At 42.2% G+C, this 15,756-nt stretch overlaps 1 protein-coding gene across 2 annotated transcripts in view; it reads left to right on the top strand.

The window, feature by feature from the left end:
* The window catches only part of KAT6B (lysine acetyltransferase 6B), a 745,545-nt gene that overhangs the window by 643,272 nt on the left and 86,517 nt on the right, over positions 1 to 15,756 (top strand). For both annotated transcript variants that reach the window (XM_075349101.1, XM_075349100.1), the window contains exons 15-16: positions 2,999 to 3,271; positions 4,186 to 4,432. In XM_075349101.1, the coding sequence (XP_075205216.1) occupies positions 2,999 to 3,271; positions 4,186 to 4,432 (520 nt within the window). The remainder of the gene's footprint in view (positions 1 to 2,998; positions 3,272 to 4,185; positions 4,433 to 15,756) is intronic.

Raw genomic sequence — 15,756 nt, 5'->3', positions numbered from 1 at the left:
ATCCAGTTCATCTTCCAGATACATGGTCTACCACTCCATATTGTGTCCGATAGAGGTGTCCAGTTCACGTCTTGATTTTGGAGGGCCACTTGCAAACTGCTGGATTTCACTCTGGACCTCTCGTTGGCCTTCCATCCGCAGTCCAATGGCCAAGTGGAACGGGTGAACCAGATTCTGACAAACTTTCTGCGACACTTCCTCAATGAGCATCATAGTGACTGTGTCAAGCTCCTCCCTTGGGCGGAGTTCTCATATAACTACCACGTGAGTCCTCCGCCAAGTCTCTTTTTCAGATCATGTATGGACAGCAATCCAGAATCCCGTTCCCAGTGGCGCTCACCTCCGGCAATCCCGCAGCTGATTCCCTCATCAAGACGTTCTCCTACATCTGGGCGGAGACCAAGTCCTCCATTTGAGCAGCCCTCCGTTCGTATTAAGAGGCATGCAGACAAGAGACACCTAGACCCTCCTCCATTCTGGCCCAGAGACAAGGTATGTGTTACAGGGGGCTGTCTGATAATAAAACCTAAAGGAGTAACAGACAGTCAGGGTCCACCGTGCAAAGACTCTGCTGCAGACTATGGCAGAGTGCAATACCTCTGTTAAACTCAGAGGAATATAATTAGTAAATAAGGCAATTCCTCCCTTACTTGGAGGGTGTGTGGAATGGTCTGTGTTAATAATCACAGAGACAAAGGCAGTGAGTGTGAAATGGCACCTACCTAGGTCCGTTCCTCTAGTGGTGCCAGGAAACGGACAGCAGCGTAAGCCGCACAAAGCTCCTACCTGCGTTCGCTCCAGTAGTGTGCGAGGACACGAACCACTAGATATGGCACCTGCCTAGGTCCGCTCTTCTAGTGGTGCAAAAGAGACGAACAGCAGCGTAAGCCGCACAAAGCTCCTACCTGCGTTCGCTCCACTAGTGTGCGAGGACACGAACCACTAGATATGGCACCTGCCTAGGTCCGCTCTTCTAGTGGCGCAAAAGAGACGGACAGCAGCATAAGCCGCACAAAGCTCCTACCTCTGTTCGCTCCCCTAGTGTGCGCGAATACGAACAACTGCCAGACGCAGTATAAGGAACGTTACCCTAGCGGCAACGTCCACCTACGAGTAGAATCACAAGGCCCAGCCAGACCATGTGCCTCAGGCACCTGCCTATGTCCGCTCCCCTAAGAGGTAAGGATACGGACTGCAGCCGAAGCTGTAAGGTATAAGAACGCTACCCTGCTGGTAGCGTTCACCTAGCATAGACAGAGAGATGCCTAGAGGAATGTGTACAGAGCGTCTACTCTCATGCATGAACCAAGAGGACTGAGCGCCGTGCGGCATGCGTCAGGGTCTTATATCAATCCGCTGCCAGAACGACAGGAATGACGTCATGCTGGCCTATCACCGAGCAAAGCGTCTTAAGCACATGACCAGCGACCAATCGGCATAGAAGGTGTCAGAGACATGTGACCACGTGTCACAAGCACATGACCAGCAGCCAATCGGCATAGAAGGTGTCAGAGACATGTGACCTCGTGTCAGCGATGATGTCACCCGCACATGTGCAATGGCTCCAAGATGGGACTTAGTCTCCAGCGCTTGCACATGTGCAGTAGCAAGAAATCTGGACATAGTCTCCAGTGCTCGCACATGTGCAGTAGCAAGAAATCTGGACATAGACTCCAGTGCCACAGCAACCGTAACAGTATGGCTCTCTTCCAGATACGTTTGCCTCAAGCTGCCCTCCTACAAGTTGGGTCCCCGCTTTATTGGTCCCTTTTAGGTGCTCTTGCGGATCAATAAGGTGTCCTGTAAACTGAAGCTCCCGGCCTCCCTACACATCCCCAACTTTTATACATGTATCCCTCCTTAAACTTGTCATCCTGAGCCATTATCAGAGGGATCCAGGTATCTCACCACCTCTGGTCAATAATGAAGACATCTATGAGGTAAAAGCCATCCTTGCGGCAAAAGAGGTCAGAGATAAAACCTATTACCTGGTGGACTGAGTTACCCCTAGACTCATTGCTGTAGTCAGGTTCTCTAGCACTGTGCTACTGCTGTTTAAGTTGTGCTAGTTCTGTTGCTTATACCTGTCTGTATTACAGAGTGCTGCTGCCATTACATCTACCTACAGCTGCTGCTGCTGCTGTGAACCGCCGTCTCCCATGATACGTGGTGCCACTAAGTATCATCACCACCTGCTGCTGTCCATCCATCCATTCTTCCATCCATCCATCCCGGACAGAGCCCCTATACCCGCTGCCGTGTTCATCTACCGCCAGTGACTGTTGCTCTTGTACCCCTGGGGGCAGCCGACACAACACAGCCTCCTGAGTAGCACCCGGACCAATCCCTGCAGCGTAGCAGCTTATCAATTAGGGCCTCTGGAGGAAACCAGGCTAAAGTCCGTAGTCAAGCCCCTACTGGTTTCTGTGTGTTGCGTCCCAGTGGGTTTACTAAAATTCCGGCGAGCATAACATGTGGTATCAATGAAAAACTTGGATGCCACACATACTGGTAACACTAACATGTAAAGGGAGCCTTGTTCTTTATATAAAACAGGTCACTGACATCTGATGGTTGTCCCATTGATTGAAAACACCAGTTTCACCTTCACATTTTCTGCTAATTCAAAAGGTTCACATACTTTTGCCAGTCAAAGCCTTGTTATAGTGGATCATTTTTCTCAATTAAAAATGTTTGATTTGATTCTGTTCAACTTTTAGGACTTGAGTGAAAATCTGAAGTAGTTTTAGGTTAAATTTTTTGCAGAAATAAGAAAAATCCTGAAGGGTTCACAAACTTTCCAGAACCACTATATGTATTAATTGTTTGCAAATCTTGTGCTAACAACCTTAAATATTGTTACAACAATGATAGACTTTGTATTTGGGAAGAGTAACGCTACCCATGTTGAGTTTTTTTGTAACAACACTATAAAAAAAATGCTTCTTATAGTTCAGTTTGATGCATTATCCATAGAATGTGTTTGTTGCTTCAACAGATGGAACTTATGGAACAAGCAGATTGTGAACAGAGCAAACAGGAACACCAGCACTTGAGCAACTCCATGCAAACGAAACCAAAGCTGTCACCATATAAGGAGGATGCTTCTCCCAAATGTCTCACCACTACAGATCCTACCTCATTAGCGCCTTCTGAGGTACAACTTGCAGAGAAAAGTATAGGAAGCAGTAAGGAAGATGATGAGGAACAGCAACCTGAATCTACCACTACAATACTAACTAAAAACCAGACAGTCACAATTAAGAGAAAGGTAACAGATACAGATGTCTAATTTTGCATACTTTTTCTTATTTTATTGTTATAAAAGTTTATTATTGCAAAATACAAGACTATAGCCTCAAGAGGCATGACATGTGGTGAGAGAGCTAGAGAAAGGACTTTTGTTACAAGGTTCAGAAATGATAATGCAAATGGGGCCCAACTAATAATATTCAATCTGTAGCGTGTTTATAATGCCATGCTTTAATACTTCTAAGCTCAAGCTTGACATCTTTAGATTTCATTTACACTTGCTTTAAATATAGGTAATAAATAATGCAAAAATGAAAAAAACAAAAAAGGGGCGCAGATGGTGTCTTATCTGGTGGTACCATTTAATAAATTGATTGCCCTAACCTGATATGGTTGTGTTAAGACACAATAGATGCATAATAAATGCTAGCTGCTGCAGAACCCATGATGGACAGTAATAAAGTGTGAAGATGAAAAGGGTTAATCCACGCTGCCAGAGGAAGGGGGATCACTGAGGATCAGTAGGGTTAAAACATCTGACTTTTATTGTTGTACGCGTTTCTGAGTTATTCTTACTCCTTATTCAGGAACAAAAATCAATAATGTACATTGATTTTTGTTCCTGAAGAAGGAGTTTGAATAACTACAAAATTCATAGAAAAATAAAAGTCAGATGTTTTAACCCTACTGACAGCGCGGATTAACCCTTTTCATCTTCACACTTTATCATTGAAATATGTGCATTAATAGATTCATTTAATATTATCTAAAGAGCAGCAAGAAATGCTGAGATGGCCTGCTGTGGGGGAATTTCGCTTAATATTTAAAATACATATTGTTGTATGTATACCCTCTTTCACTGTAAAGCGCCATGGAATAAATGGCGCTATAAAAATAAATAATAATAATAAAAACATATTGTTGTTCTAACAGAAGGCCTTTGCACTAAAGAGAAGACGTGGACGAAAATGCCGTAGACTGAACAGCAGTGTCACTACAGAAACCATTTCGGAGACCACTGAAGTCCTAAATGAACCATTTGAGGATTCTGACCAAGACTGCACTAAGAAACAGGCAAATGATATGGACCAAAATGGTGGTGTCAGAAGAGGCACTGAGAGTGAACATGCAGCAATCAGAACAGTAGAGTTACCATGCAGGAGAGAAGAGACTTATACAAGTATGTCGGTTGTATAGAGTATGATCAAGATACTTATTAGTTTCCAAGTATAATTTTGTTTAAAACTTTTTTTATTGGTAATATGTCACTAAGATAAATAACCAGATGAACTTGGGCTGTATATTAATGGGATTCTCTGAGAATGAGATAAAATGGTGTCCTGATATAATTCAAACTGCAGCCTGGCCTAATCATGTGTCAGTACAGGCTAAAGACTGAAGATATACAGCTCCTGTGTTTCAATACTCAATAGCTGTATCCAGAATCGGACTGGCAACCGGAGAAACCTCCAGTATTAGCAGTCCTGGCTGCGGTTACTTGCATTGAACTCCGGAGCTCTCACCTGAGCTCTGGAGTGCTGCCTGAATTGAACTCGGGGTTTGCAGGACTGAACCGCGAGCACCAACTGATTTGACGGCGATTGCGGTTCAATTCATTATGGGGAGATAAGGTATGCACACCAGTGACTATGTAAGGGGAATACATGAAATAGCAGAAACTGCTGTGTGAATACTGACTTGAAAAATCCAATAGCTATATGCAAGAGTGAAAATGTGAAAAATGGAATCTGCATTACTGCCATGAACATATGAATCAAGAGAAATTTAGCTACTGAATTGATCAATGCAATAGAGCCCCAACACTACGCCAAAGTATTTCTCTACGTTGGGGTCCCTAGCTTGTGTGTGTCCTCTCATGCAGTTAAAAAACTTACCGTGTATGGGAAGCTGAGACCCAGGCTATTTATGCGTATGATATGGATTGGCAATAGGTGTGTATGGGGAGGGTTCACAAACGAAAAATACTAACAAATAGGAATAACGTTTGGAACACCATTCTAAGTCCGAACTGCGTAGCCTGGGTCTCAGCTTCCCATACACGGTAAGTTTTTTAACTGCATGAGAGGACACACACAAGCTAGGGACCCCAATGTAGAGAAATACTTTGGCGTAGTTTTGGGGCTCTATTGCATTGATCAATTCAGTAGCTAAATTTCTCTTGATTCATATGTTCATGGCAGTAATGCAGATTCCATTTTTCACATTTTCACTCTTGCATATAGCTATTGGATTTTTCAAGTCAGTATTCACACAGCAGTTTCTGCTATTTCATGTATTCCCCTTACATAGTCACTGGTGTGCATACCTTATCTCCCCATAGTGATGTTTTTTTAGGTTTTTGCACCCAGTTCAGACTTAGAAGGGTGTTCCAAACGTTATTCCTATTTGCGGTTCAATTCATGTCACAGCTGCGAACAGGCCAGGCTGAACTCTGGAGCACAGGTGACAGCTTTGGAGTTCAGCTCGGCCTGTCCGCAGCTGCCATGAACTGAACCGCAATCGCCGGGGAATCAGTCGGCGCTCGTGGTTCAGTCCAGGCTGCAATCTGGAGGTCAGGTGAGCGCTCCGGAGTTCAATCCAAGTAACCGCAGCCAGGACTGGTATTACTGGAGGTTCCTCCTGTAGCCAGTCCGACACTGGCTGTATCACATTCATCAATCATCTGCTGGCTGTAATGTGTGAAGAAATATTATAACCCATACTGTGCTTAATGAGGAGATCGCCAGCATGATCCCCCCCCCCCACAGCCATCTGTCTGACTGCTCTATAGCAGTGCATGGGAGACTTAAGGTAACCTCACACATAACGAGATCGCTAGCGAGATCGCTGCTGAGTCACGGTTTCTGTGACGCAATAGCGATCCCGTTAGCGATCTTGTTATGTGTGACATCTATCAGCAATCAGGCCCCTGCTGTGAGATCGCTAGTCGTTGCAGAATGGTCCAGGCCATTTTCTTCAAAGGTGATGTCCTGCTGGGCAGGACGCATCGCTGTGTTTGACACTGTGTGACAGGGTCACAGTGACTGCTGAGATCATTATACAGGTCGCTACTGCGACCTGTATCGTTCCTGCATCGTTGGTAAGGTCTGACTGTGTGACATCTCACAAGCGACCTCCCAGCGACTTTCCAGCGATCCCTATCAGGTTGCATCATTTTCGGGATCGCTGGTAAGTCATTGTGTGTAACTGGGCCTTTACAGTGCCAAACTGGAAAACAAATAGATATTGAGGAGAATGATGCTGGAGATAACTCCATTGTGCTCAGCAAGGAAGAGAGAGATTTCTTCGCATATTGCAGCCTGACTGAGGTATGTGTGATACAGCTCTTGTGAGTTCACACACAGGTCTTGGGAGCTATAACAAGAAAAAATTCCAGCAACAAGTCCATGGAAAAATCTTCATTAAAAATTCATCTTTTATTAGTCAAACTTGTAAAAACAGTCCATGTTAATAACTGCCCCAACAGAGGACGCGTTTCGAACGACCAAGTTCTTAATCCGTCTCTAATTCTTCTGAGAAAAAAATGGACTCATTAAAAAGGGCTGAAACCCTAACATGGACCTCATTAACCAGTAAAAAAGGTTTGGAAGGAGCAGCAAAGAAATTCTCCTATTAACCCTTCCTATTCAAAGTCCCAAAGAAGACTAAACACAGTCTCCCATAGCACTAGTTCCAATATGTCCAAATTCTAGTTTGTTTTTAATTATTCTTATTTCCATCTAAATTTTTATTCTTATCTTCTTTTATCTTAGTGCTATCACTGTATTTCTCTGTCACTATTTCCCAATCGTAAACAGATTCAAGGGAAAGAGAAAAAAAAAAGAAAGAAAAAAACCCCATCTAATAGAATTTATTTCACTAGGGATTCTTTTCTGTAATGTTTTTCATGAATTTTTTTAACGAATTTTTTAACAAACTTTCAATAGACCCACTTTTTTCTCAATCAGAAAAAGGACAATGGACAATACTAAACATCACATTCCTGTCCGGTCTTATATTCACAATGATATGAAAACAAAATTATAAAAATTTACAAAAAAATACAAAAAAACAAAAAATCACAAAAAAATCAAGATTTTACATTTCACATGTTATCCTTCCCTAATATGCATGTAACACATCATTCCTCCTATTCAAACCCATATTCAAAAGTCCCAAAGAAGACTAACCACAGTCTCCTGTAGCACTCGTTCCCATATGTTCAAATTCTGGTTTGTTTTTAATCATTCTTATTTCCATCTAAATTTTTATTCTTATTTTCTTTTATCTTAGTGCTATCACTGTATCTCTCTGTCACTATTTCCCAATCGTAAACAAATTCAAGGGAAAGAGAAAAAAGAGAGCAAAAAACCCCATCTAATAGAATTTATTTTACTAGGAATTTTTTCTGTAGTGTTTTTCATGAATTTTTTAACAAACTTTCAATAAAGCCCACTTTTTTCTCAATCAGAAAAAGGACAATGGACAATACTAACCATCACATTCCTGTTCGGTCTTATATCCACAATGATATGAAAACAGAATTATAAAAATTTACAAAAAAATACAAAAAAACAAAAAAATCACAAAAAAATCAAGATTTTACATTTCACATGTTATCCTTCCCTAATATGCATATAACACATCATTCCTCCTATTCAAACCCATAGGATATCTGGTTCCCATCAGGAAAATCCACTTGATCTCTCTGTGCAACAATAACTTCTTCAAATCACCCCCTCTTTTAGGCAACTTTACCTTTTCTATTGCATTTACTCTCATATCTGTCAAAACTCCTGCATGCACGTCCCGAAAATGTTGGGACACTGCAGACAAACACCTTGTCGTTACATTATTCGTGTCATACACATGCTCCGAAATTCTCCTCCTTAAAGTACGCGATGTACTCCCAATATATTGCAATCGACAATTTATACAGGAGATCAAGTAGACTACATAATCCGTACCACAGTTTATCATAGAATTTATCTCGTAACTTTTACCTTGACTGAACGACGAAAAACTCTTGGTACCTTGCATAAAAACACAAGAACTGCACGATTTATGCCCGCACTTGTAAGATCCTTTTGTCGGAAGCCAGTTCCCCGTGGATTCCTCCACACCACCCACATTAAACCTGTTCAAGTGGTCACTAGGTGACAATAACGCATTCAAAGCCGTATTCTTCTTAGACACAAACTTCACTCCTTCCTTCAAGATTTTAAACAGTGTCTCATCGGTTGTTAATATCGGCAAATACTTTTTGACCACATGTACCACTTCATAATAATTTTTACTGAATTTTGTGGAGAAAACCACTGGCAACTTTGACCTCCCCACTACCTCCTTTTTCTCCAAATACTGCGCCCTACTTTTCAGATTAGTTTTTTCTTTAGCTCTTTCCAAATTATCCCGACGGTATCCTCTGGCTACAAATCTCTCATCAATAATTTTACATTCAAGTTTATAACCCTCCTCGCTCGTACAACATCTTTTTGCTCGTATGTACTCACCTGTTGGGATGTTCTCAATAATGTGCCTCGGGTGACAACTCCCTGCATGAAGCAGAGAATTCCCCGCTGACGGTTTTCGATACAATTTACATTCTATCATTCCCATGTTGGGATTACCATTCATGTTCATATCCAAAAAATGTATCTCTCGATTCTCATGCTGGTGGGTAAAAAATAGGTTATGAGCATTGTTACTAATGTAAAATAAAAAATCCTTCACTCTATCCTTCTCCCCCTTCCATATAATCAATATATCGTCTATATACCGAAGGTATATAGCCATGTCTTGTGAAAAAGGATTAGAATGGTTAAAAATATACTGTTCTTCCCACCAAAACATGAATACCCCTGCCAGAGAGGGTGAAAATTTGGAACCTATGGAACATCCCTGCAGTTGGACATATCGATTATTCAGGAATGAAAAATAATTATTCTTTAATAAGAAATTAGTCACTTCCAATATAAATTCCTGTAAGTCAGACGTGTAGCCAGAATACCGCTCGAGCTGATTTTTCAGAGCCAGAATCGCAAGATAGTGTGGAATCGAAGTATAAAGCGTCTGTACATCACATGTCAGCCAACTATAACCCTTTCTCCATTCTACCTGTGACAATATATTCAACATATGTTTTCCATCTAAAACAAAACTCGGTGAAGCCTTTGCCAGTGCCTGTAGGTGGTCATCAAGCCACTCTGACAAATGCTCTGTCATTGACCCAATACCCGAAATTATAGGTCTAAAACTAGGTGGAAATACATTCTTGTGTGATTTGGGGAGAGCATGTAGCAGCGATGTTCGTGGACATGAGGGAACAAAGTACTCTTTTTGCTTAGCATTAATCAATCCCAATTGTAAGCCCTCATCAGTCAACTTCTCCAGGGCCACTCTAACTCTCTCCACAGGATCATAATCTATGCTTTTGTATGTTTCACTATCCTTAAGCAATTTCAAAATTTCTCTCTCATACAATCCCACGTCCATCACTACTACCGCTCCCCCCTTATCAGAATTTTTTATAATGATATTCGGGTTATTCTGCAATGTTCTTATAGCATCTTTTTCTTTTTTAGAAAGATTCTGGGCCATGGCTTTTTTCTGATTATACAAACATGTAAGTTCTTTCTCAACCATATTTTGGAAATCTGTCATTTGATCTGTTCTTGAAACTATTGGATAGAAATCTGGGTTAGGTATCCTCCTTTTTCTAATCATATCATCTTGAGCACTAAGCTTTAAATCATCTGTGGAAAGATTTCTCAGATCCTGCAAAGCTAATTGCTCACGGAATGAGGAGGGGGAAAAAACCGCATCAGTCTGATGAGGTTCCTCCAGCTCCTCATTCTGATCGCAAAAAAAGTGTCTCCTGACAGTCAATTTTCTAACAAATTTGTTTACATCAAGTATGGTTTCAAATAAATTGAAACCAGTATTTGGTACAAAATTTAAACCTTTTTCCAAGACCTTGATCTCATTTCACTCAAAATACAAGCTGAAATATTTATTACAGACTGCACTTTTTCTTCCTCTACTTCTTTTTCCCCCTTGTGAAGTGTCCATGCTGATACTCTTTTCCTTCTATGCCTGCGGCCGGCCCTCCTTGTTTTTTTCTTTGGTTCCTCTGAAAAAAATATTGGTTTTTTGAATTCCCCATGGAAGTCGATGGATCCTCGATATTATTTTCAGATGCATCCGTGTTATAATCAGTGGATTCCAAATCCGTTGTCTCCGGATCCGTTGAGGAAAAGCTAACCTTGTTCTGATTCCCTCTATTTCTTGTTTTTAAAATAGATTTAGGACCGTCTCGAGGATATCTCCGATAACCATGCCATGTATAAACTCGATCATTCTCATAGTCTCTTGAGTCTCTACTAAACTTTTTTTCTTTAAAGGCTGTGATCTTATCCTCTAATGCAGTGATTTTTTTATTTATTTGTTCCTTCATAAGCTTATAGGACTCCAAACTATTAAATTGTGCCAATGAGTTCTCGACTTCCCTCATTCTACCTTCCAAATCCGTTAATTTGCACTGTTCCTGTTCAATAATAAGCTGAATCAACTTTTTTGAACACTCCGACAAAATCAAATTCCACTTTGTCATAAATTCCTGATTGAACTCTGTGGTAGGTCTCTTACTCATACGGAGCCTTCTAGGAATCATTCCTTTATCAAGATAAGCCTGTAAGGTCTTGCTGTCCCACCATGTGCGGATTCTAGAAGACATAATCCTCTCCAGATCCCACATGAGTTTACTCAACTCCATATGTTCTTCCACAGGAATGTCTTGTGCATTAATGGAAAAAATCTTTGCTGCTCTCTCCATTCTTCTCTGGTTATTAATGTTAAAAAAATCATCATCTTGTACATTTGTATCACTTTGAGCAATCTCCATTTTGTAAATCACACAGTCACTGACAAATCTCTTCAATGAACTGAGAAATCAATGCTCATTCATGAGATATATATGGTTGTACCAAATATCCTGCAGGGAGCACGGACACAACCTGCCCAAGACTCCTGTCCATCACTACTACCGCTCCCCCCTTATCAGAATTTTTTATAATGATATTCGGGTTATTCTGCAATGTTCTTATAGCATCTTTTTCTTTTTTAGAAAGATTCTGGGCCATGGCTTTTTTCTGATTATACAAACATGTAAGTTCTTTCTCAACCATATTTTGGAAATCTGTCATTTGATCTGTTCTTGAAACTATTGGATAGAAATCTGGGTTAGGTATCCTCCTTTTTCTAATCATATCATCTTGAGCACTAAGCTTCAAATCATCTGTGGAAAGATCTCTCAGATCCTGCAAAGCTAATTGCTCACGGAATGAGGAGGGGGAAAAAACCGCATCAGTCTGATGAGGTTCCTCCAGCTCCTCATTCTGATCGCAAAAAAAGTGTCTCCTGACAGTCAATTTTCTAACAAATTTGTTTACATCAAGTATGGTTTCAAATAAATTGAAACCAGTATTTGGTACAAAATTTAAACCTTTTTCCAAGACCTTGATCTCATTTCCACTCAAAATACAAGCTGAAATATTTATTACAGACTGCACTTTTTCTTCCTCTACTTCTTTTTCCCCCTTGTGAAGTATCCATGCTGATACTCTTTTCCTTCTATGCCTGCGGCCGGCCCTCCTTGTTTTTTTCTTTGGTTCCTCTGAAAAAAATATTGGTTTTTTGAATTCCCCATGGAAGTTGATGGATCCTCCATATTATTTTCAGATGCATCCGTGTTATAATCAGTGGATTCCAAATCCGTTGTCTCCGGATCTGTTGAGGAAAAGCTTTTTTTTTTTTTCTCAGAAGAATTAGAGACGGATTAAGAACTTGGTCGTTCGAAACGCGTCCTCTGTTGGGGCAGTTATTAACATGGACTGTTTTTACAAGTTTGACTAATAAAATATGAATTTTTAATGAAGATTTTTCCATGGACTTGTTGCTGGAATTTTTTCTTGTTATATGAAATGAGTTCTGCTACCTTCCTTTCCGTGCACGGTCCTGGATAAGCAGTCTCCAGCAAGAAGCAGGTGAGCTGGACAAAGTAAATTTGTTTGTGTCAGAGGTCTTGGGAGCTGTATGTCTTCATTCTGCAGCCCATACTGACACGTAACTAAGGTGGGTTGCAGTTTGAATTACACCCTTTATCTCATTCTCAGAGAATCCCTTTAATGTTTTTTAAAGATTTAATATAGTTCTAAGATATTCTGTGTCTGGCTAGATCCCTTAATGATGGTGGATTTTTTAAATGTCCTAGCATAGAGAATATGCTTCTTAAGAGAGGAAGAGAACTTGAACTTTAGCTGACCTATTGGACATGGTAATAAGTCAGTATCAACTCTTTAAAGGGGTTGTCTACTAATCAGACAACCCCTTCTAATTACACAGGTAAAATAAAAAAGCCTATACTCACCTTACCTCCAGTAGTTCCAGCAGCGCAGACTTCTGTCTCCCTGCCTTCGAACACAGGAGCAATCAACAGAATGTGAGCTGCAGCAATCACTTCCTGTTGATTAACTCATTTGTACGAAGTCAGGGTGACGGAAGGCAATGCTGATTGGACACGGGGCTTGCGTGACATAACAACCTGACATTAGCCCCATGAATGCGAGCCTTGGTGGAACCACACCGGCCACAGAGGTGAGTATAGGCTTTTTTATTTTACCTGGGGGAAACGTGGAATCAGAAGGGGTTGTCCTAGTAGTATACAGCCCCTTTAATGAACACTGCTGCATGACTTAGGATGAGAGCAAAACCAAAAACTCCATTTGCAGACATATGTTTTAGAGTATTTTCCCCTCATCAGTGCTAAGCAAAATGTTTGATTTGGCTTCATCAGATGTTTCTGATGGGTGTGTAAGGTCTTTACACCAGATTGATACTCTCCAAAAGGTGAAATGTTTCCCATCAGAAACCCATCAGAGGCTGTCTCATCCAGCCAAGCGTCCTGCATTGCACTGATGCAAAACTTCTGAATTGCCAAAACACATCTTCAAATAGTGTCTAGTTTTGCTTTTAAGGTCCAGTCACACTAAGCAACTTACCAGCGATCCCAACAACAATAGGGATCGCTGGTAAGTTGCTAGGAGGTTGCTGGTGAGATGTCACACTGCGACGCTCCAGCGATCCCACCAGCAACCTGACCTGGCAGGGATCGCTGGAGCGTGGCTACACGAGTTGCTGGTGAGCTCACCAGCAACCAGTGACCAGCCCCCAGTCTCCTAGTTACAGCACACATCGGGTTAATTAACCCGATGTGTGCTGCAGCTAAATGTGCACAGAGCAGGGAGCAGCGCACAATGCTTAGCGCCGGCTCCTTGCTCTCCTAGTTACAGCACACATCGGGTTAATTACCTGATGTGTGCTGCAGCTAAATGTGCACAGAGCAGGAGCCGGCACTGACAGTGAGAGCGGCGGAGGCTGGTAACAAAGGTAAATATCGGGTAACCAAGGACAGGGCTTCTTGGTTACCCGATGTTTACATTGGTTACCAGCCTCCGCAGAAGCCGGCTCCTGCTGCCTGCACATTAGTTGTTGCTGTCTCGCTGTCACACACAGCGATCTGTGCTTCACAGCGGGACAGCAACAACTAAAAAATGGCCCAGGACATTCAGCAACAACCAACGACCTCACAGCAGGGGCCAGGTTGTTGCTGGATGTCACACACAGCAACATCGCTAGCAACGTCACAAAAGTTGTTCGTTAGCAGCGATGTTGCTAGCGATGTTGCTTAGTGTGACGGGGCCTTTATTCTATTTCATGTGGTAAGGGTCATTAAAGGGTCAATATTGACTTTTAGGATTGCTACATCCAATAGGTGATGCTAGAGTTCAAGTCTTCTTCCTCTCTGAAGAGGATATTTGTAAATTTAATTTCCCAGAGTAGCATTGCATAGCCAATAAATCTTCTTATGCCATGTTGGCACTCCTCAAAAGTAGAGCTGTTACCACTTAGAGTAGCTTAAAGAAGAAATTGATTTATTACATCTGCATGCAGCGTCGGACTGGCTACCGGAGGAATCTCCTGTAATGCCAGGCCTGGATTCAGTTACCTGCATTGCACTCCGGAGCTCTCACCTCCAGCCTGGACTGATCTCAGAGTTTGCAGGACTGAGCCACGAGCGCCGAGTGATTGATTCCCCGGCGATTGCAGTTCAGTTCATGATATCTGCGGAGAGGCCGGGCTGATCTCCGAAGTTCAGGTGAGAGCACCGGAGATTAGCTCGGGATGTTTGCAGCTGTCATGAACTGAACCGCAATCGCCAGGGAATCAATCACTCGGCGCTCACGGCTCAGTCTAGGCTGCACTCTGGAGCTCAGGTGAGAGCTCCGGAGTGCAATGCAGGTAACTGAATCCAGGCCTGGCATTACTGGAGATTCTTCCGGTAGCCAGTCCGACGCTGTCTGCATGTACTAAATGGAATTCAAACCTTTCATTTGGGGGCAAAAGTTTGGTATGCAGGATTGAAGTTACAGAATTAAGCTGTATAGACCAGGTTCTCTTTGAAATAATGTCTCATCTATGAGAATTGTTTTACAGAGTCAAACTATGTCCACAAGATATTTCTATGTTGCAGTTTTGTGATAATTAAAATCCATGTGGAATACTATACAATGATTATAGTTGAGCTGTACATTTAAAATGTTGTTGGTCATTGCACAGTAAAAGTTGAAATTTGTGTGAATTTTAAAAATATTCCTGTAGCAAAATTTACCTGGAGAAAGCCTTACTGACAGTTAAAGGAAATGTGTCAGCAGGGTTTAGCTATTTAATATTAGGGCAGCATAATATAGAGATGGAGAGCCTGATTCCAGGGATGTGTCACTTATGAGGCTGTGGTTCCAATGCAATCATCATTCTCCCAACAGGAGATTATCAGTACAGGACACTGACTCTACAGGCATTCAGGCTAATCTGTGTAATCCCACCCCCACCACTGAGTTACAAATTGCTCACAATGTACAGTGTACACCGGAAGTTGCCAGTCAGAGAGTTTACACAGAATGGTAGACTAAGGGTACCTTCACACTTAGCGATGCAGCAGCGATCCGACCAGCGATCTGACCTGGTCAGGATCGCTGCTGCATCGCTACATGGTCGCTGGTGAGCTGTCAAACAGGCAGATCTCACCAGCGACCAGTGAACAGCCCCCAGCCAGCAGCGACGTGCAAGCGACGCTGCGCTTGCACGGAGCTGCCGTCTGGAAGCTGCGGAGACTGGTAACTAAGGTAAACATCGGGTATGGTTACCCGATGTTTACATTAGTTACCAGCGCACAGCTGTGTGTGCAGGGAGCAGGGAGCCGCGCACACTGAGCGCTGGATCCTTGCTCTCCTACCATAGCTACAGTACACATCGGGTTAATTAACCCGATGTGTAATGCAGCTACATGTGCAGAGAGCAGGGAGCCGCGCACACTGCTTAGCGCTGGCTCCTTGCTCTCCTAGCTGCTGTACACATCGGGTTAATTAACCCGATGTGTACAGCAGC

The sequence above is a fragment of the Anomaloglossus baeobatrachus genome, chromosome 5 (genome assembly GCF_048569485.1).
Source record: "Anomaloglossus baeobatrachus isolate aAnoBae1 chromosome 5, aAnoBae1.hap1, whole genome shotgun sequence".
Lineage (NCBI taxonomy): Eukaryota > Metazoa > Chordata > Amphibia > Anura > Aromobatidae > Anomaloglossus > Anomaloglossus baeobatrachus.
This window is presented reverse-complemented; position numbering and strand designations above follow the sequence as displayed.